General features: G+C 36.9%; 2 protein-coding genes across 13 annotated transcripts; one reads left to right on the top strand and one right to left on the bottom strand.

The window, feature by feature from the left end:
* Positions 1-40: 40 nt before the first annotated feature.
* On the top strand, positions 41-4,836 carry LOC105689388 (endoplasmic reticulum mannosyl-oligosaccharide 1,2-alpha-mannosidase). The gene is made up of 11 exons (XM_012406361.3): positions 41-334; positions 430-591; positions 711-867; positions 939-1,124; positions 1,217-1,365; positions 1,459-1,647; positions 1,738-1,925; positions 2,015-2,141; positions 2,234-2,398; positions 2,480-2,635; positions 2,719-4,836. Exons 1-11 carry the CDS (start codon positions 236-238, stop codon positions 2,935-2,937), a joined length of 1,797 nt encoding a protein of 598 aa, XP_012261784.2. The 5' UTR covers positions 41-235; the 3' UTR covers positions 2,938-4,836.
* A 375-nt stretch (positions 4,837-5,211) lies between these two features.
* Positions 5,212-22,638, bottom strand: LOC105689390. 12 transcript variants are annotated; one of them, XM_048650995.1, is made up of 4 exons: positions 17,538-18,167; positions 15,631-15,904; positions 15,232-15,546; positions 5,212-6,411 (listed from the first exon to the last, which is right to left on the bottom strand). In XM_048650995.1, the coding sequence occupies exons 3-4, from the start codon at positions 15,369-15,371 to the stop codon at positions 6,069-6,071; spliced, it is 483 nt and encodes a 160-aa protein (XP_048506952.1). In that variant the 5' UTR covers positions 15,372-15,546; positions 15,631-15,904; positions 17,538-18,167; the 3' UTR covers positions 5,212-6,068. The 12 variants fall into 12 exon arrangements, with proteins under 12 accessions (XP_048506952.1, XP_020709973.2, XP_025602541.2 ...); XM_020854314.2 differs by having other exon boundaries at positions 15,631-15,688; XM_025746756.2 differs by lacking the exon at positions 17,538-18,167 and having other exon boundaries at positions 15,631-15,809; positions 15,877-17,512.
* Between the last annotated feature and the right edge of the window lie 100 nt (positions 22,639-22,738).

Here is a 22,738-nt window from a genome sequence, read left to right as displayed (position 1 = left end):
CTTTTAAGATTTCCTGTTGCCAGCTGTTTCCTTCAAAATACGTACACTAGCTCTGCGAGTACGTCAAGAGCAAACCCCCACGAAGTCTAAAAATCTGTAAAACACGCTGTTCAACATTTCATGACTGATAACTACGGGGGTTGCCAATTTAGTTATGTGAAAATAAACTCCATACCAAAACGTAGTTTTTCAGCGTGGTAAATGTTCCCTTTCCGATAAAAATTGTAACCCAACAATGTACTCACCCAAAGGATTAACTAGAACCGATTATATCAGTTTAAATATCAATGACACTGCTGCCTTTGCTCGAGGTACTTCCCAGAGTCTCTGGAGGGTGAGTTCTTGTGGAAACAGTCTAATTGAATACTTATATCTCTAAATGTAACTCTCAAGACTTGGTTCAAACAAACAATTACTTTTATGTTACAGAGATGGAATCAATTGTCTAGGTTTCAGAGAAACCTAGTTTATTTTTCAGTAATCACAATATGTTTAATCATTCTATATTTCATACCAAACGATGCAAAGAGTTCAATTATAGATAAAGAGACTAACCACGATCAACTACAGAATATTGAAAAACATGACAAGGTACCTTTAAAAAGAACAATCATCTTTTTGACACAGATTATTCATTATATTCATCATTGTGCATGCTAACATTATGTTGCATGACTTATTCTCCAGGATTCACACTCTCGTTTTTTCAGCTCATTGAGGAATTAGTGGTTGATAATGGAGATCAAGGTGGTGGTGCAGGTGGTGGGGAGGTGATAGAAGAGCCAGAATTTCAACCTGAAGTAAACCAAATTGATGATGATCAAATAGGTCCTCCGCAGCCAAAACCAAATGCAATGAAGTTCAATGGTAAGCCTCGACACCCCCTCCAAAATCGGTACACGTTTTTTGAATCCACCTGTTAATTTAATCATATTCAGGTCCGCAAAATGAAAGGCAACGAGCGGTGGTTGGTGCTTTCCTCCATTCATGGAAAGGCTACAAACAGTATGCATGGGGTCATGATAATCTTAAGCCAATATCAGCTGGCCATCATGAATGGTTTGGTCTTGGTCTCACAATTATTGATGGACTTGATACAGCATATCTCATGGGTCTCAACGCAGGTATTCAAGAGTAATAAATCATAAGTGTAACACTTTCATTTCGTATCTGAGTATCCAGGCTATCAGCAATACTAATAAACATTACATGGTAGAATTCGCAGAAGGAAAGAAGTGGGTGGAAGAAAGTTTAACATTTGGTCCTAGCAAGGATGTGAATTTATTCGAAACTACCATCAGAGTTTTAGGAGGACTACTGAGTGCCTATCATATGTCAGGGGAAAAGATTTTCTTCGAAAAAGCGGTAAGCTTTTTATGAAAAAAATGAAGATTTGAATGTATTCTCAACAAGATCACTACTTCTTGTTTCTACACAATCTCCAAACTACGATTACAGCTTGATTTGGGCGACCGATTAATGCCTGCATTCTCAACGAGGTCTGGTGTCCCTTACTCGGACGTGAATATCGGCACTAGAACTGCTCACAGTCCGAAATGGGGCCCTGACAGTAGCACCAGCGAAGTAACTACCATTCAATTAGAATTTCGTGATCTTGGTCGGATCTCACAACAGCCTAAATTCGAGGTACGAACATACTATTTATAACAACAATACTATTTATGCGGAAGTAGCTAACAAATTAAATTCGAGAACATTGTTTCAACTCGTGTCTAGCAAGCAGTGGCCAGGGTTTCGGAACATGTGCATCACCTGGAAAAATACGATGGACTCGTTCCGATCTTCATAAACGCCAACACTGGAGCATTCAGAGAATTCTCGACCATTTCTTTCGGGGCACGTGGTGACAGTTATTACGAATACCTACTGAAACAATGGCTGCAAACCGGAAAAACGATGGACTTGTAAGTTTTCTATTAATTTTTTTACAAATGCCTAGCCGTTGATGCCACGCTGATAAGGAATTAACACGTAGTCTCATTTTTTCATACAGTTTGCGAGAAGACTACATTACAGGGATATGGGGTGCAGAAAAACACCTTGTTCAGTACACGGCTGCTAACAAGTATCTATTTCTTGCCGAATTAACCGGCTCGCAAAAAGACATTAAACCAAAAATGGTAATTGGCATATCTAATTTTCGAAAGCATATAAAAGTAAATCTATGTTTCGTAATCTGTAACACTTGGTTATATTTTTAAATATCGAGCAGGATCATCTCACGTGCTTCTTGGGTGGCACATTGGCTCTGGGAGTACACAATGGCTTGCCGCCCGAGCACATGAAATTTGCAGAACAACTTGTGCGTACCTGTTACCAAACTTACGCGATCCAGCCAACTTTCCTTGCTCCTGAAATCACCTATTTCAACATTCAGGTGAGTGCCCAACTTCAATCAAGTCCATATTGCGGCATGTGTTGCATATAGAAACATGTATTTGTTCTATCTTCCTTGCAGACCCCACAATCAGGTGATGCCAATCAATTAGACATGTTTGTGAAAACCAATGACGCCCATAACTTGCTACGTCCGGAATTTTTGGAAAGTTTATTTTACATGTGGTACTTGACGGGCAATAAAACTTACCAAGATTGGGGTTGGCAAATATTTCAGGTAAAAAAAATCACTGTAGTTTCCATCCGATTATTCCCAGAGATGTTTATACACCGTTGCATTGAATTATCTAATTATTACAGGGTTTCGAAAAGTATACAAAAGTACAGCATGGATATACGAGCATTGGTAATGTAAGGAATACTCAAAACACACGTCCCCGTGATATGATGGAGAGCTTTTGGCTTAGTGAAACTTTGAAATATTTATATTTATTATTCGATGATTCTCGTAAATTAATAGATTTGGAAAAATGGATATTCAATTCCGAGGGTCATATTCTCCCAGTCTACGATTCATAATGCATTCTAAAGCACGACTGGAGGTCTTATTTTGGTGAAAGAAAATCATTTCCAGAAACATTTCCGATGGAATAAACTGCCTAGTTAACAAGTAGGAAAGAAATATTGGATTAGTTTTGTTTATAAGAAAATAAATCATCGAATGTTTTTAAATTAGATCAAAATAATTAATTAGCCAAATTTAACTTGAAGATTTATCATTGTTAATAACATATTGTCATGTAAGTAGGTGTAATTAAATAACACAATTTTATATTGACTCGATAATAATCCACTGTTAGAGAGAATGTGTGTTTTGTGTGTTGAAAACGGTAAATCAGGATGATTTGCAATCAAGTCGTACTTAAAGTACAATACTTAAATCTCTTCAGTCCCAAATTCAAGCGACTCGAGGTCCAAGCCACAAATAATAGTCAATTTTTGCACAATCAAATCTGTGAAGATATTAATAATACTGGTATTAAAACAACGAGTTAAGAATTTGATGTTTTTTTAAGTTGGACTAGGGAAATGGTTCAAGTCAATGAATCTGTACAATACAATTATTACGAGAATCAGTGCTCTGGCACTGAACAAGGGTGTATTATAGTTGACATTATTATTACGTATCGAATTTTCTAGTCGTGAAGTTGTCATCGTGGAAGACTCACACCAAAGCGAAATTGGCACTGGTGTTTACGTTACAAATCAATACCGTCGAATAACGCAGTATAAATTATTGAGTTAACTAATCATATTGATATTCGTTAATACTGTTTCTAGTGAATAAATAGAGAATTAGAAATTAATGATGAATCTAAAATTTCAGCAATAATTCAATTCCAACAATCCGTAGACTATCCTCTCATTAACGGCGTCCATTAACTCGCGGATAGAAAATGAAAACGAAATTTATATCATTCAAAAAAACGAAAAGGTAAAGATATTGCGGAACCGCTTTTGAGTGTAACAAGAATTTGTTGGAATGAAAAATAAATTAAACCTCATAAAAAAATCACCGAATCACCGTCTCACTTTACATTCGGAATCTTTTCGAATTGCTCAAATGTTCCCGTTCTGCAAAAGGTATTGGTCATTGTAACGTCATAGGTGGTACGAATATGAAAGGTCATCTAAGACATTATAGCGTGTGCAAATTTGAATCATGGGCTTTCCAATGAAATTCTAAGATCTACCAACGAACTGATCGATCGTATAGCGTTAACAGTTGTAGTTATGATTATCATACAAATTTTTCGCGTTCCTATCTAAAGATCGAAAGTTTTGAGAACAGACGAGTAGATATTGAAATCTGTACCTTGCACAAGGCTTAAGATACTGTATGTAAAATAAGTTTTTAATTGCTGAGAGTTGGTTCATTTGTCTTATTCTCTTTTTCCCCCATTATCTACTTGTACATAATGAAAAAATTAGAAAAAAAAAATCGTATAACTACATACTACAGTAGCCACTTTGAGACATGGCTTCAAGTAAAGATGGCTAGCTTCATATCAGCTCGCGAATCTGAGTTGAAGCTGCCAATGATGAGAACGGAATTTAAAAAAATATCAATATTTTTTACAACCGCAAGTTTAAAAGAGTTTAACAACCGAACAATAATGGAATTCTTTTAGCCATGGCTCAAAAAAATAAATACCATTTAAGAAATAAGTATAATCAATAGATGACATATATTACCGATGACATCTGAAAACGAATTGCACTTCAGTTATCTGAATCAGTCATCTCCATAACATTTATAATTCAGTGATCTTTTTTACAACAAATTGAATTCACCGCTATATTTACATACGTTATCTACGTAAACTGTTATACCGAGTGATCATTATTATAAATATTTCGATTTGTAATAAAACCTATCAGTTGTGTAAATATGTAAATATTGTTTCTTTTTCATCACTTACCAAATTGTTATAATTATTACCCTAAATATTCATAGGCATTTTTATGAGATCTCATAATTAGCAATTTCCTGCACTCTATTGATGGTACATAAATTTCGATAAGTCTTCACTCTCTGTTACCTTTTTATCAGATCTGATTATGAAGAGAAATATTTTTTATTACCTCACTATTTACATCCACGCTTCGAATAGCACCTTATAATTTAAGTATGGAAAACTAATGAATTGAGCGGTAAATACACAAAAATAATCAGATAAAAACAGAATATTTTCAATCTGTGGCAAAAATTTCTTAACAGATCATTTAAAAATGGACGATTTATGGTATATGATAATGAAAAATAATGTCATGATATCAATATCAAACGTATAATCAGAATCGAGCAGCAATGTCATATCCAGAGTAGAAACACCCTGAAAAAACACTGCTTATATTATTTATATTTAAATCGATAAACATTACAGAACGATAATTTGAATATTTTACAGTGCGATCTTAAATTCTAACATTTTTTCCATTTCATTTACGTAGAATAAATTAGTATCAAAGTAATATATATTTAAATATATCCATATAGTATGTGTACGTACATCACTTTTTCACATCTTTCTATCAGTTTCATTTTGCTTTTTATTTCACAGCTTATCAATCTGCAGCTGTTGGACTATCTACACGATTACATGGTAAGTGTAACACAATATACATACATATATATGTTTTCTTCAATAATTCAGTCTGTACAAATTAAAATATCCACCGGATAACATTGTGATTAGACATGAGTTCCGGGAATATTCAAGGCTGGTATGAAAATGAATAAATATATATATGTATGTACATAACAACAATTTGATAGACATTTTAGCTGCTCGCGAGAAGGAATGCCCAAAAAAGCTTTTGTGTATAATCGGTTAATGCCATCCCGAGTAATTCTAAAATACATAATCCAAATGTAGGGTTTTTGTTCCTTGCATTCTACCAATTCTACTGATATAATAATTTACTTTTTTTTTTTCCTGATCAAAATAACGCCACACCCTACTATGTTTGTAGATTTCGTAATATCGTTTATTAGTAATATACCTGACAGTATATTGAATCAATTTGCCCATCTAGTTATTTTCAAAAACGAAATGTTCATGATATTTTACGTTCTGATATGAAACGTATTTTAAATCTATTTTCATTTTTATATATATATATTCTTCATACGTAATAACCGAATCTCACAGTATCGTACAATCGCAGCACTGTTGTGTAAAAGATAGGCACTTTATAACGCATGAATTGTCTTCGTTATCGTAATCGACGATTTTTTTTCCGTCAGGTGTTTCGTAGTGAGAACCGTTTTTCTCAACTTTTGGTCTTGGTTCAGGGGCTGGTAAGGTTTTCTCGACAATCGGTACCGCCTCTTCAATCGCTTCGGTATCCGAAGATCTCAAGGTTTTCGACGTCGTACTTGTCGGTGAAGTTTTTCCGGTTCTAACGTCATCCGGTACGTCAAAACCAGGCGATGGGGGAACCGATACTCTGCAGAGAGGAGGCGGCGAGTCGCCGGACATCATAACACTGGAAACGAGGAATTAGAAAGAACGTATAAATTGAAGAAAATAAATTCAAGCTACGATGGTTCATACGGTTTTTAGCTGATGATGGGAAAGAAGCAGAAGCTAGTAACCATCACAATGATAATAATGAGTAAAGTTGCAAAGAGACACACGGGTCTAGAGTTACTGCAGTAAATGAGTAAAAGTAGGAGCTGGCATGATGAGCAGGCTTTTTTTTAAACTGAGTATGCAAATGACTCAGATTTGAATTTCGATTCTTATAGCTGTCTGCCGCACAATTACGGGACCATAAATTACGCAGTTCAATTGCAGATGGGTGTTATCGGAATATACACAATATTTATGTAATACATATTTATTATATGTACATATATACACATATTATGTACTGCACGTGTGCAATGAGAGTCATTTAATACGGGTCGTGCAGTTCTAAATATGACATTTGAAACCTACTCAGCTGGGTCATGTTTCCAACCATGGATATACGTATATTGTAAGTATTACAGATATACTTCCAAGATCTGAACTCAGCGGCTACCAATAAGGAAGATGTAGCACAGATGGACAACCAAAGTCTATTATATAGTATTCGATTTTTAAACTCTTGATTATCCTTCAACTCATCTTGGCATACCCGCCGTTTATTACGTACATACATAGGTACCTATATGTGATTTCGATAAACTACGAGGACTTAGTACTAAGGGTATAAAAAAACGAAGGATCGTATATCAATAAATTTTAGATCTATCTAATCTCGTGTCATCATCATAATCGCATTGCTCGAGATTCCAGAATAATATAGAATAATAAAATTCCATGTTACAACCGTCGCTTCTTCGTCAAATATTGAAAATACACGATGTAATATACGTGGATAAATTAATTGTATCAGTTGACGTCGACCTGCAGCAGAAGAGACGTGTGTTATACCTACACGTATACTAATATATGGAGTTATATAACTACGATATATATGAATATATGTACATAATCTGAATCAAGATTCTCGAGTGTCAGTTCGTCGTGAGGTCGGATTCGGAGTTCAAAGGTTGATACGTACGTACAGTAACGTCCCTGACTGTAGATCTTATAGAATGTTATGAATTTTAAACTCCATTGCAACCGAGATTAGAACATCAAACGTCTTATCGTAAAAACATCCATTTTTTGCCTATAGAATTTATAAAACATTGCATGTGTACTATTTCGAATTTCACGGTGATTGTCGATCTGAAATTCCTCGCCTCGAGAAATTCGACAATAACACAAAAATAATAAGTGTCATAAGTAGATATAGATAATCCACACAGTCCTTCTAATCCGACTGGCGCATTGGTACATATCGAAGAAAGCGTAGTAGATTATATCATTCAAGGGTTAAACGTACGTCGCCGGCCCATATAATTATCAATGAATTATATTCAATTTCTCAAATAGATTGATAGCATATAATTACGAGAAAAAACCTTATCAATGACATACCACCGAACTGTTTTTATAGGATGCATTCTCGCCTCCTCTTCTTTTGTCAACGACAGATAAGACATCCTTGTCATAATACGCGCGGAGCACGTCTTGCAAAGTGAGAAAAAAAATCCACAGACAAAAAAAAGAACCGCTAATATATTTATCCTTCAAGTCTATTCGACGCGTTTATTATCAGATATAATTTATTCACGTCTCAAAGTTTTCTCCGTTCATAGCCAAATCAATATAAATTTATACTGCAGTATCACCATCATATTATTTCTCATATGAACTTCACTTCCAACAAAATGTCACGCACTAACACCGGTCGATATAAATGGGACAATTTTTTAAACGATCGTACACACCGAATATTTTCGATGAAAGTTTGTGAAATAAAAATTTTTTTTTTTTTTCCTCGTGCTGGTTGACACGAGAAACGAAAACGTACGGCACGACCACTCGGCGCCAGAACGTAGACGTGAATATCCAGCAATGGTAGATGGCAATAGATATTCAAGCTATTAAACTATCCCACTAATTGTAAGAACCGCCTGGAGGCCTCCGATCCTCAAACTACCACTGGAACAAGAACTTCACCTCATCTCATTCCATTTCATTCCACTCCACTAATCGTTAATCAGCGATCACTTTCTAGATTAGCTTCGTGAGATCAAACACATTGTTTTATTCTCTCACCGGTCGTATATCCGTTAAAAATGTATAAGACAGGAAAAAAGGGTTTTCGGACAGACCGCGGTTGGTTTTTATTTTCCGCAATGTTTCGGCCTCACTGTATACAACCGGAACGTTTTCTTTCAAGGGACGTGGAATTTTCGCAGCTGCCGGGTGGACCAAATCGCACCCTATTTTTACCCCTCGAAGGGAACAGCCATCGTGGGTAATACAATGAACGAATGACGTGTCGTTATATACTTATACACGTCCACATCGCATTCGGTTGTAACCGATAGCAACGAAATCCACGAAAGTCTCACATCACCACGACGACATACCGTTGAATTATACGTGTAACGTACTTATACTTGTACAAGTATAAAAGTTCCTCCAGGGCACCTTATTTCGGTTGCTTTTATCTTACTGATTAGAAAAATAATTAAAATCAAAAATTGTTGCACCGTCACGATCTAAATCTTGGTCACAATAAATTGGGACTGTGTATAATTGGGTTCCTTTCATTCTTCAAACGAATTAATTTATTTATTCATTTTTTCCATGTGCTGTGAGCAATTGTTGAACGTGTAGTGTAGCGCACTATTTGAAAATGTATTTAACTTTATAAGCGGAGAGAACGCGAACTACATCCGTAATAACGATGGTGATTAAATGATTTAATTGATGATAATCAAGCACGTTATCAGAACGACCTATTATTTCCTATTTTCGAGACACGCTGACGGTTTACAACTCGTACGAGAGGAGGACGTGCACATACGCTTCGTATGCCGGCTAACAACTAACTGAAGTAAGCTGTATCATCATCATTATACCCATGTAATATAGGTATATAGGAGCAGAGGAGTACCGAACGACTGCTGCAGCAGCCTAAAAGCGGCAGTCTCATTTACGATCTAACAAAAGTGCAATTTCTCAACAGGGTTTTGGAACACAGGTGAGTTTGGGGAGCAGGAAACCATACATAAATATCTACGTTCATTAAAAGACCACCCCGCTTTGGGGCAGAACAGAACTTAGGCTGCTTGATGAAATTGTACAATTCCATTTCGAAAAAGCTCGTAATTCTATCTGACGACGAAAGCTTGAGCCCGTGAAATTTGTGCAAAAAATATCAAAAAATTTGCAAAGGTAAAAATTTGCCACGACCGTTAACATTCAGGCGCGTCAAACCTTATATTTATTCGAAATACGATACAGGCTTATATTTTCGATAGAGAAATCTTCAATGTGGTATCCCATATCAATATACTTTGATGTGGTGGGTACACGCAAAACCTCCGCAGAATGCCAATAAGGGTATTTTCACTTTGTATAGTTTACGTGTAACTATATACCTACCTGACTTGAGGTCCGATATATCTCGGTATAAGAATTCAAGCATTTATACGAGGGCAATGAATATCCTGTACCTACTACATTATATTTTGATAGTATGCAAATTATTATGAGCCTCAACCAAAGCGAGAACATAATTTATTAAAGTTTTTTTTCACACTTTTTCATGCCTTACTTTATTTTTACTAAAGAATTGTCGGAGAGATCAACGGGCTCGACTTGCATAAGAAACGTCTTTGCCGTCTCCCCCTCTCTGTATTCGCCTACGCCCAGGCAAATCGATTATTGGATTATGTGAATTTTTTCTGGTATATAATGATGCTAAACTAACGGTGTGCAGCAAGATTGATGTTATAAACTTAAGAAATAAGCGAAAAAATCAAATAAATAAATAAATGGATGAGAAAAATTGAGAAAAAAAACTCCTCGGATAAAATGAACGGGACTTTTGAGGACGGTTCGCATAATAATATCAACGATCATAAAAATATCAATAATAATAATGCACGCCGCATCCCAGAGCTTCCCTGTATAAAATCGTTATCAATTTTTAGATAAATATATATGTATATGTACGGGGTGCAAGTCGCATCGATTATGTCATTAGAGTTACTAAGTACACCTACTAAAATGAGAAGTGTCCAAGGCACATGAAGCATCGATTATATTTTGTAACCGGATAATAACTAGACATGGCCGATATGGAATATGGTAGGAAGGAATTCTTAGGAGTGTGCAGTGTAATAAATGTACACCGTTCGTCAAATAGAAAAAAACTCAATCAACTGTTGACACATCACAGATAATTATGAACAAACTTATACCTGTGATCTTAAACTTTTTTATGCCTGTGTACTCATGTTTATAAGCCGCATAAATGATGTCATTCCAGAGAGGACGAAGGCATCACACGTGGTCCCAAATTCATAGAATCTTTTTTTTCGGCGTCACATTTCATTTTTATTTTTTTTTGCATTTGCTCGTGTATAAGATATTACGCTCGATTCGATTGACGGATATAATTTTTCTACCAAGGTCTCTGACCAACACCGCGTGGGCGAATAAACTAACATATACATAACTAACATATGTACATACATATTTGTATATAAGTGTGGTAGCTATGCCGGAAATCTATGATATCTGATTGTTGGTTGATCTCGAGGTTGATTCGAAAGACACGTTTTCTTTTTAAATTCAGCTACGTTTAAAATATGTAATCTCAGCAGTGTAAATGGGTATTGCAATCACGTAGTGAAAATTTTTATCTAATCACTTAATAATTTCAGAAATTGTAGAACACAAAATTAAAAATAGTCTATTATACTCATACCAAACTCAGGTAACGAAATATAGCAAATTTTTTGACTTAACGATTCTTCTGAAACGAATATTCGTTGAACAAAAGAAGGAATAAAAAACGTACCCCATATAGTAGAGTAAGGACATATTTTCTTCCTTGAACATCACCATTATTTTATTTCTTCAATTTTGTTTATTTTTTTCAAATTATCTTCGAGTTTTTCTCAATGATCCGAACTCGAAAATAACGCTCCCAAGGTGTTACAGTGGAGCGGAAGAGGTGTTAGCGCAACAGAGGATTTTGACGGACTAAAAACGTTGCGTGTATCGTGGTCGCAGTCGATTACTGTACTATGAGATTCCAGTTTGGCATAGACGTAGCTATACATTCAAACGTGCAAAAGGTAGAGAGCAATTGAATAAAAACTCCACCTGAAGTACCTCCATACAACCACCTACACTCGGAATTATTACTCAACATTTGAAGAATATCACATTATGCAGCTAGGCAGATTATATCTGCTGGTGAAGAGGAAATTTGAATACAGTATCATTATAAACTTCGAATCACCACGTATGAAGGTCTGCACACTTATGTTATATCTACAATACAAGCATAACATAAATTTTTCCTCGGGGCAAAACAAAAAAAAAATGTCTTTTTTCATAAGCTCATATACCTTCTCTGCCAGCAGGGATTGATTTTTTCTTCGAATCGCGATTTGCGGACCAACTATCTACGGCACTGCCTGTTGTATGTAGAATTTAAAGTTATACATATAGTCACTTGCGAGGGGAATTCTAATGCTGTTATTTCTACTATATGGGTGACGAATTCCTGCAGTTATACCTGTTCATGAGTGATGTACAATAATACGTCATTTCAGCGAGTAAATGTTATACTCAACGTTAAATAATTTTTACAAGTATTTTTAGTCGCTGATCTAACGTTAACGCTGTGACTGTGATTTTTCTGTTATACATATGCGTACGTTAATGGGATTAAAGATACAAATGAAATAATTAGGTTTTGGAAATTTCGCAAAAGGATAGTTAAATTTTTTGTCAATTTTCTTATTGTGAAAACCCCTTGATGAGTACAACGCGATTAAAATTCATTCATGTGCAGGTATTTTTGAACGAGTTCGAGTTATTGAACCTGCAGATTTAAAAACTGACACGTATACATTATACATATATTTAGAGATAACTACGTGTACATTATGGGTATGTATACATGCATAGTGTATACCTGTTACATGAATTATACTATGTGCTAAGGTGTTAACGAAAACTAAAGCCGGTCAATAATTATATTTATGATTAGATATGTTTCGCCTCGAGATCTCTAGGACACGGCACAACGATCATAGGTCACAATATAGGTTGTAATGTTCAATCAACTATAAACGCGTGAACGGCGTACGCTTTATATTTTCGTCTGACTCCACTACGGCTGTAATAAAATATTATTACATTACAGATATACATATCAGCATAGTAGTTACTGATTTTCTTATACGCCTTTTTATTTTATCTTCGTTCATTCATTTATATATTTAATGATCGTCATATCATCCACTGTGTAATTTGACTTGCCAGAAATTAGGAGATGTCGAACCATGGTATGTTATGAGAACATTCAATTATATTTCACTCGACAGTCATTCACGGTCAAGCTCAAATGACTGGTCAAACGTACGTGGACCTAATCTATCTGGTAAATATATTTATCGTACGTAAAAAGTAGGAATATCGAGCTGAGATTTTCCCTTTTTTCATATCAGTATAATCTTTGTTAAGAGGGAATTGCATTCAGATATGAGGCGTATGGTATACTTTTGAGTTGACCTTGCAAAAAAAATGTAACAAGTTGTTTTAATAATTGTCTTAAAACAATTTATTTTTAATTTCAAATTCAGTGATTACTTACTCGTAATCGCCCCGTTGCGGTAAAGGATTTGGGAAGCGCATCTCAATTATAATTGCAAGCTCTCGTTGATTTTATCTACTGGAAGTTATTCAACACTTTGAAGTATTATCTATAGTTCGAACTAATGATGTAACGACGACAACGGATTATGGAATATTCCGACTATCAAATATTATGTAAAATAATTCAAATTCTCTCGAGCACCGCACACCCATATGATTGAAACAGACGAAGCACCCGAGTATTTGAAACTTCATCGACAATGGCGCTTCTATCGTCCGCGATCGCGGACGTACTCGTGATCCAAAAGCCGGACCGGATGCGGATGATATAGGTTAAATATTTGAAAAGGGCGGAAATCTTGCGACACATAATTTCACCTTGAAAAGATGAATACATTTTTTTTTTTTTAATTTTGTCCTTTAATCTATGACTACGATGAAAAAGAGGGAATAATGAATTTTTCAGGAGAATCATGCCTACAAAAAACCACGAACATTCACAATAAGAAAAAACTTACCGATCGTCGAATTTTGGATACTTGTTACACAATAATTGACGGAATCGTTATTCTTAAGTTGTACAAAAACTCCTTCAAAGGAAATACAGTTATCTATGAAATAAAATGCATGTAATAAACTTCGACTCGATGGATACGGTTTTTCGATTTTTGGTTAAAATATAAACTATTTCTGACGCGTCACTTTTCCGAACTGTCACGTTATTGCTGCAGGTAGGCAGAAGACTGTCGCGATGTGTAACACATCTATCGATATTTCTCTGAACAAATGAAATATCGACGTCGGTCGGATTTAGAGTTACTTTTCGTTGGTGAATTTTTTATGTTTTATCTTCACATTTGGATCCCGATCTTTTTTATAGACACCTTTCGCACAGGTTCGTATCGTTAATTTCGGGAATAATTTTCTAACGATTTAGCAAATCGGAATGACCGTGGTCTGCACTCGCGAAGTAGATTATATAGAGACGCTCCACGAGGGACGAGTCTGGATTTAACAGATTAATGGGGCGATTTCCACACGTATATCTGCTCGGAATCCTGCATGATTATACGAGTACAAAATGTTACCAGATGTTTAGCTCGTGCACGGTGACATGTGTTCGAAACTAGGCCGATCTAAATAACGTTTTTTTTTTTTTATTTGTGCATAGTTAAATACTTCAATTGGTCACGTGTACTGCAGATTTGATTACGCTGTTACTCCTCATCCGTTCCCGCTACTGCGGCATCTGCAACTATTACTATGCAATTACCGTTGCGTTTATAGTATATACCTTCAGTATGCATGTATAACTGTATTCGCAGAAATGAAATAGAAAATGAAAAGAAATTTCAATCAGAATTCATTGATGTTTGTTCGGAGAGAATATTATAGTTCGTAATTTATTATCGAATCGCGTGCTACGCTGTACGCTCACGATTCAATTCACCGTCAAATAATAATTGGACATCACGCGTCGTTTCAAAAACTTGTCCGGTTTATACATTCAAATCATATCACGTGTACGGAAATAGATCGTTGATAACAAATATAAAAAATGTGATGCTATACCCAACCTTTGGGATTTGGAGCATATATTCGTGCCCGCATCGTTATTCGGAGTAGTAAACGTGCGAATTATGTAAATCCGAGTTTGAAGCATATGTGGAATCTCGTGCAAAGGTTTAAAAAGAAGGGCTCGATTTTTAGATCTCGCTGTCTATTTTTCGAAAATTACACAGCTGTTCCGAGATTGTTATAAAACTCCAAGTTCATTGCACCGAAGAATATGCGAAGTGCACTTTATTTGAAAATTCAACCTTTGAAAAAATGTTTGCAATCTAAAATTGGAGGGTTCTTATACTCATACATAAGAGTTATTATGCAGTGCGTATTCCGTGTTCGGTTAAACAGATTCTGTAAAGTAAAGTTGATTGTGGATTTTTTAGCATAAGGTATTCGGCAGCAGCACGGTGTAGAAATGAGGAATTGGTTGTTCCCGCTGGAGATCAATCTTAGGGTTGGTGATTTAGTGGGATTTACTATCTGATCCAGACTCCAGTTCAACATGACTCACCCATCTTCGTGATGCTTGTGCTTCTTCTTGCCCAGGATGAACCAGGGACGGACGTGGTGTTTTTTGCTATTTTTTTCCTTTTTCGGACGGCCAAAGTTATGCCGCCCACTACGTCCCGAGGATCTTGACTGCGAGAACATCTCCCTTTCTTCCTCTTCTTCTTATTTATTTTTTTCCTCTCCTATATTTTCGCGTCGGTCGATTTCTTTCAGTTCTGCGATATTAGCTCTTATTGTTAGTCCTCTTCTTTTCGCCGCTTTGTCAAGAAACCAAGTTTTCATTGGCTTAGTACAAATTACCCGGTATTATTTATATCTGAAAGTTTTAAATAAAATAAAATACTAATTCTTGGCATGTGAAAATATAAACGCACGTTATATTCCGTACACATAAAATTACCATGTACTTTGGTCTCTACATGTCGTATGTACACGAATTAGCTTTTCTTTTATGTTCACTGGAACATGAACCGAGGATGTTACATTAGAATGGTCACAGCACGAAAATTTCAAACATTATAAACCGAGAGACTTCAACACCGACGTAGACTTTCACCACAACCGCACAAATTCAAGGTCCTGTAGAATTTATTTTACAATACTACGAGCTAGGCCTGTGAGATATAAAATTCACGTGCAAACCAACCTGAGTAAAGTTTCTATTCCATCCCTCTCTAGAGAAGCCAAAATTTTTTCAAATCACTCGAAATACGGACAACTGCGAGATCAACGTAAAAGTAAAGAGAAAAGTAAAAATAATCTCAAGTATAACGTCGTCCAAAAAATTAGTCTGATGCAGTGACGCGAAGCTGACACATTATGGGGAACCGCTCCACGGGTCGCTGATGACCTCCCATGAACTCCGGTACCTCCTGCCTTCTACACAGGTACGCGATGTTCCCCTCCCGATTTCTCCCGCGTACAGGTACGTACGTAATGTACATAACGTATAACGGTGCTTCTCGTTTCTTTCCGTATGGTTTCAATTTTTTTTTTCATTCGAATTAGTTCTCTTTTCATGCGTTTGCAACGGCGCGTATAGTACAATTTACGCGTATCGTTGGTTTGAATGGGGCTAAGAATCGCATCGGCGATTATTTTGAATTTCAAAGGTTGTCGCTTGTTTCACCTTTTAAAGCTATGCTTTGAATAGAGATCGACCGCATCGGGCTTTTGGTGAACGCCTCCGTATATAAGCTGTGAAATTACGCGCCATAACAACCTCAGATTAGATACAGACGCGATGAGAAATCGTCAAGGGTTAATTCGGAGTCACGGACTCGTCCAAGACGAAACCATACCGCATTTAAACCATTTACACGTATGATCGATGCGCGCGCGCACATGCACGAGAAGTCCCCGCGAGTTTTTAAACAAATCAAAGTTGAACGCTCCAACGAATGTACATCGACAATCTTTTTTCAATCAAATCTAAAAAGCATGTGCGTTTGAAAATGCCACCGCGAGTGCGGCGATATTTACGCATATTTGCAAAAATTTTGTGCCTGTCAAACAAAGTCCAGTTCTCAGAAGGTTTCGAACGCTGCAAAAGAGCCGGTACTTATGCAAACATTTGACACTCGACTCTCCATTTTGCGCGCTGCAACGGATGGCTAAATAACGAATCTACTCCGACGATTCGTATGCTAAGAACAAACAATTGATCGGAGTCGAGTGTAGACGGTATAAAAAAAATATCGCAGTTCTTCCCTCTCTCGAAGCAAAGCTATAACATCGCGATATCGTCATCGCGCAACGCTATACGTGTTCAAATGTCACCAAAGTCACACCCGCTCGGGTTGTTGAACACGCCCTGAACCGTGACATTCGGTACACCTATACTAAGGTATGGCAATAACTTGGATTCAAATTTGACCTTCCTGTTGCCGATTGCAAGTACGTCGTACGGCACGTTGTATTCTTGTCTGAGTTTTACATGCTAATTAAGCGTATAATCGTAACCAAATCCACCTGTACAGACTCATTCTTAACCGTTGTGAAAACTGTTTCAAGTCTGATATTATCTGATTTTGCATAATATTGTTGCACCGAAGAATAGAAGAGATCGTTGGCCGGCCATGAAAAAAGTGCACTATTCACTTCTGCAGCTGTGGCTTGATCTTCATAAAGCGGTCGTAAGAATGAAAAAAAAAAGAAAAAAGACACAAATAAATGGGCTGTCGTTAACGCCATTGTTTCAGAGGATATACAACGTTTCTTTAAAATCGTTTGCGGAACTGTTTAATTTATAAACAGTGGGACTAACTGGTACCCGATGATAACGGCACATTGTATTATCATACCTACTCCGTGGGACTTATAAATCACGAAGTCGCGACTATTGGTCGAAGATAACGAACGAACAATCGCCAAACGGATTCAATCAAGGCTTGACCCCCTTGGTCGGCGAAAAAATTATTCTTCGAATTGACATGGATAATAATCGCGAGGCAGACCGGTGGTCATTGGACTAACACATTTATCACAATAAATTGATTCTACACATTTCTTTTTATTTTCTTTTTCCATCAAGATGACGGATAATTATTTTTGTCTGGATGTAAATTCAACGCGACGACGCCGTAGAGTACAAGGGAACGCGTAGATGCATGTCAACGGAACTCACGAGGAACACTAAATAAAAATTGTGATATAAGAAGTTCTAACCGCCGCTTGGTTCAAGTGGCTCATAGCGCAACTGTACTGTAATATGCTATATCTCGATCTGGGGAAAGTTTGAATTACGAATACTTTATATCCTAAATGGATACCGAGGCGTTCCTCGTTTATAAGAACTTGGAGCGGACGGTGCAGTGGTCACCATCACTTATTTTCCTTATGTCCATTGTTGTGGGGCATTTCACGTGAAATCCGCGATCGTCACAATCTGACTAACACAATTTTTCGTCTTATCAAACAAGCGATTGTTCTTTTTGTTTCTCAAATCCTCAAAGAGCGGTACGTGTTCGAAACGAATTCAAATCACACATCTATAACATTGAAAAATTTGAAAATACTGTTCTTAAAACATGTTTTGTTAAATTCCAAATCGACATAGCCTTATTCGATCAAACTGAAAATAGATTTCCATTTTTGTTTTCAAATATCTTACACCATTATTCTGGAGATGATTTCCTGGAGAACAGAAGAGATTCTGAAAATTGTGCAAAATCATCGAAGGCTGATCGATTTGACATGAAACGCGGCATAGTCTTGTCTTTATGATCTTGAAGTTGCATCATCACGAGCATGATCGCAAGAGTTTTACGAAGCTGACCAACGCACTATACATGCACATTTATGCAATACAATCACACGCCCATCCTTGTATAGCGACCGCAGCTCACGACGACGACGACGACGACGACGACGACGAATACGACGTCGAGTATAAAGTTATACTATAAGAGGCCTGATGCCGAGAGGAGAGCAAAGCGGGTTATAAAATCCACCGGAGAATGTTGCCGAGTGAGATTTCAGTGTGCTAGGTGTATAAAATAAATGCTATCTTTGCAGACTTCGGAATAAAGCAGCGTTTGTAATAACATTTAAGATTTCAATTCCTCATCTATTTCTTCAGACTTCACGTCTAATTGTAAAGGTGAAGAAATTTCAGTGATGGATGATCGAGCGTATACCGATATTATACCTGAAAAATTTAGCGATATTTATTGTATGATTAAAAAATGACAATAATAGAAATAATAATTGATAATGACTCCGAATGACTAGAACAGAACGGATTTAAACGACTTTAGATATTTCGTAAGAGCGTAACTTGAGACTAACCATAAAATAAATAAATATATGTGCGACGGTTACCACAAGTAAATGCGGTGTATTATCTGGAGTATCATTTTTCCAAAGGATTGTGCTCTAGATTTGACGTATATCTCTTTGGTAATGATTGCTTTTGAGAAGCTATTAGGATCTGATTGCTCAAACGGTTGCTGGTCATATTTTCGAATCTCAAGTTTTAGAGAAATATTGACTGTTTAGTATACGTGCGAAACGTGAACCCCAGCCATAAGATATTCGAAACTTTTTTGGTACTGACGTTGAGATTCGTGATTCTAGTCTTCCATATTTTTTGGAATCTTATCACGATTTAGGAGCAGAGCTCTGAATTTCTTTTGCCCTCTACCCTAGATGTTTAAAAAACGTGTTTGATGTGGTAATTTTGGGGATGAAATTTGTGAATGCATCATAGATCATATCCAACTATTGCCACCCTATAGCACGTTTATTGTTTCGAACGCACATATAAAGAGATACCTACGTAGGATGAGATCATAGAAATTCTGCCGGTCATCGTGTGCTCCCCAAAATCAAATCCTGACGTAGCGTTATTACAAATAAAATTCTCACCCATGGTTCTTCGCACACATAACGTACAAAAAAAAAAAAAAAATCAATAGTTCTTCGAATAGAGGCGGTGAATGGTTCGCCCATTTTCATTTTATCCGTTTTCGTCAAACCGTAGTTCGAAGGGAATATTTCTTCCTCCTGTTACGGAAGTCAGAAAGCCTACAAAGCGTATAAGTTTATGACAAAAGAAGCGGATGTTCTCAAGATGCTCGGAGAAACCCTATACGCCCACTGCAGTGGTCAAGTTTCTCACAGAAATCGCCAGCGTCGTTGCAAGCGACGCGCCAAACTAAATCCACGAACATGCATTTGACCTTTGGAGAAAAGTGGAAAGAAAAAGTTAAATCGGCAGACACCTACGAAATCTGTTTGTACGCTTGTTCGGTGATTCGATCATCGGTCTGTGTGCTCGGATAATAAAATAATATGTATACATACACATGTGCTGATCGAGTCGGCGTTGGTTCGAATTTGACGATATTAACTACTTATATGACGACGGCGAAGCGAACAATAAATGTGTTTAAAGTACCGGAAACAGCTCGTGTCTCGGCCCCCGCGAGGGTTTATTATTTTTCTCTTCTTCAATGAGTCTTTGAGCGTATAGCAAGAAATGGAGCAGACAACTGAACAGGGTTGATGGTTAGGGGGCTGGCCGATGACTGGAACCGTGTTATTCGTACGAGCGATTTGTCTGAGTTCATGAATTTTTGTTAGACGGGGTAAAACGCAAAGCTGGTCTGACTGGAAGATTTCCAGCTCGCAGATCGCGACCATCCCGATTCAAGACTCGTTGGTTATTCGCCTTTCGTATCTATTTTCTACTTTACAATTGAAATTATCGTTGAATCGGTTTTTTAGGCAACCGTAGCCCTGACCCTCGTAAGGCATAATACATTTGAATCGCTTCGTGTATTCGACCGTCTCACAAATCGTGTACATAGACTAATAATGAAATGAAAAATGTACGAGTACGTATGCTCGCATATATTTATGTTCAATAAAACTTGCAGATTAACGAACAATGCGGATAACTCAACACAATTTATCACGTGCAACACCTGGCGTACAGCTTTAATTGCCACGTAAGTAATTACGTACATGAAAGCGAGTACATATTTTATCGTCGACGTCTTTACGCAGGTTGCGAAGCAAACAGAAAAATCTCCCACAGTGCGACGAACGGTTTCATGAAAGCGTTTTAATTCGTAACACATGCACGATTTACCTATACGAGAAAAACTAAACGTGAGAATCAGGACGGTGATGAATCGGATAGATCGACCGACTTATATAAATTCATTCGATTGAAATTTGAATTTGACGTTGAAAAATATGGCAGACTTGATTTTCATCGTAGTTTTTGTTGAAGTCAAAATTAATTCCATAGGCCCTCTACCTACGTATACGTATATATTTGAAGGAGGGCTGATCATAAAACCTGAACAATGCAAAACCGGTTTTGAGTTCAGAAAAAACGGAAGAAAAAAGTTTTTTCATCTTTCATCATAAACCAAGAAATTGGCCGGTTCCGAAATAATGCACATGCAATAGCAAAGAAGATCGTCAATTCTTAAAGGTGAGATTTCTAATTTCAATTCTTTTCATCGCATGCTAAAATGTTCATGAATTCAAATCGTAGCGAGAGATGAAAAATCTGGTAAGATGAATGAGTATTAAGATTAGATGAAAAAAAAATTACAAATGAAAAAACCAGTTTCATAGGATTGAGCTCTTTGGCGCAGTTTCTGCAAAGTTTGTGACGCTGACTTTGTGACGTCTTCCTTTATGCGTATTTCTTAAGACGCATTAATGTCGTCATGCAGATCGTTCTCCATGCATAAATACAAACTGCAATGAGGATATTGTCGTACATACATGTATACATGAATAATCAATATGATTAGATAAAATAATGTCGATTCATGTTTTTTGGCGCTCACCTCTTCGAAGTACTCGGTAGTTCATCGATGTTCCAGTTGTAAACATCGGCGAACGTTGTGATCGTATCCTTCATAATTTATTTATGCTCTCGCGTTATGTCATTATAAATTTACACTTGTAAAAGATACATAATTATATCTATTGCAATATAATCATGTCAACATAATTAGAATTACGAGATCAGCGCAGCTATGCGCTATACTACAATGCAATGTCACGTACTATGTCGCGATTCCGTACACAAAACAATTGCGGATGACCGCGCTGAGTTTGTGAGAAGACACGTGCGCGTCCCGATGCGATGATGTTTTGTATATTTGAATCGTGGAAATGAATTTTCATCAAATTACCATTCTACCAGTTTTGGTGGCACAGAAAGCGAACACTGTTGGAAAAAGATAATCGCTTTCACTTTGCAATTGTTTAAAGAGTTTTTGTAATTTTTTTTTGAAATGAATACAAAAAACGCAACTGTCACGAACCTCGAGGGCCGTCGCGCGCAACTATGAAAAAAGAAGAGAAAACCGACGAAACTCGTTCGACCTCGATGGCGTGGAAAGCCGGTACACAGTAGAGATATCGTGTGTTGTACAAACTCTGTGGTGGTGCTGACACTACAACGGACTTGAACAGTCTTCCGCTGAAGGTTCTGTTAACTTCTGGGATTCCGATTCAAACGTCGACCGCGCCTCTGCGGCCGGAGTGAGAAAGATACGAACGAAAGCGGGACAACTTTGCGCCATTTCTGACGTTCTTATTCGACCTTTTTCAACTCTAAATTATTAATACTTTTCAAGTTTCGTTCAAAATCAATCAACTCTGTATCGGACAAGCAATACCTATTGACAAAAAGTCACCTTCGAATCCCTTTCTTTTGTTCAGTAATAATTTGTCGCAGCGGAATTTTGGAGAAAAATTGTTCACCACATACCTACCCACCGCCTTTGGTTCGAATTTAGCAGAGTTGGGAAAAACTTTCATTTCCTTTCCGATTGTAAATCCACCATGGTTGTATCCGAATAATTTTTCACTTCTGATAACCAGTGAATTTTCATAATAAAAAGTATGGAATTCGAGAAACCTTGACTTGCAGTTTTGTAACTGCGTATTCGACATTTCTTCTCGTACTGTTGAAAACATTGGAATAAAAATAATTCAACTGAAAAAGAGGGCCGCTATACGCTCACGTGAAAACT

The sequence above is a fragment of the Athalia rosae genome, chromosome 2, assembly GCF_917208135.1.
Source record: "Athalia rosae chromosome 2, iyAthRosa1.1, whole genome shotgun sequence".
NCBI classification, from domain to species: Eukaryota; Metazoa; Arthropoda; class Insecta; order Hymenoptera; family Athaliidae; genus Athalia; species Athalia rosae.
The sequence above is the reverse complement of the archived record's forward strand: the minus strand, read 5'-3'. Positions and strand labels throughout refer to the sequence as shown.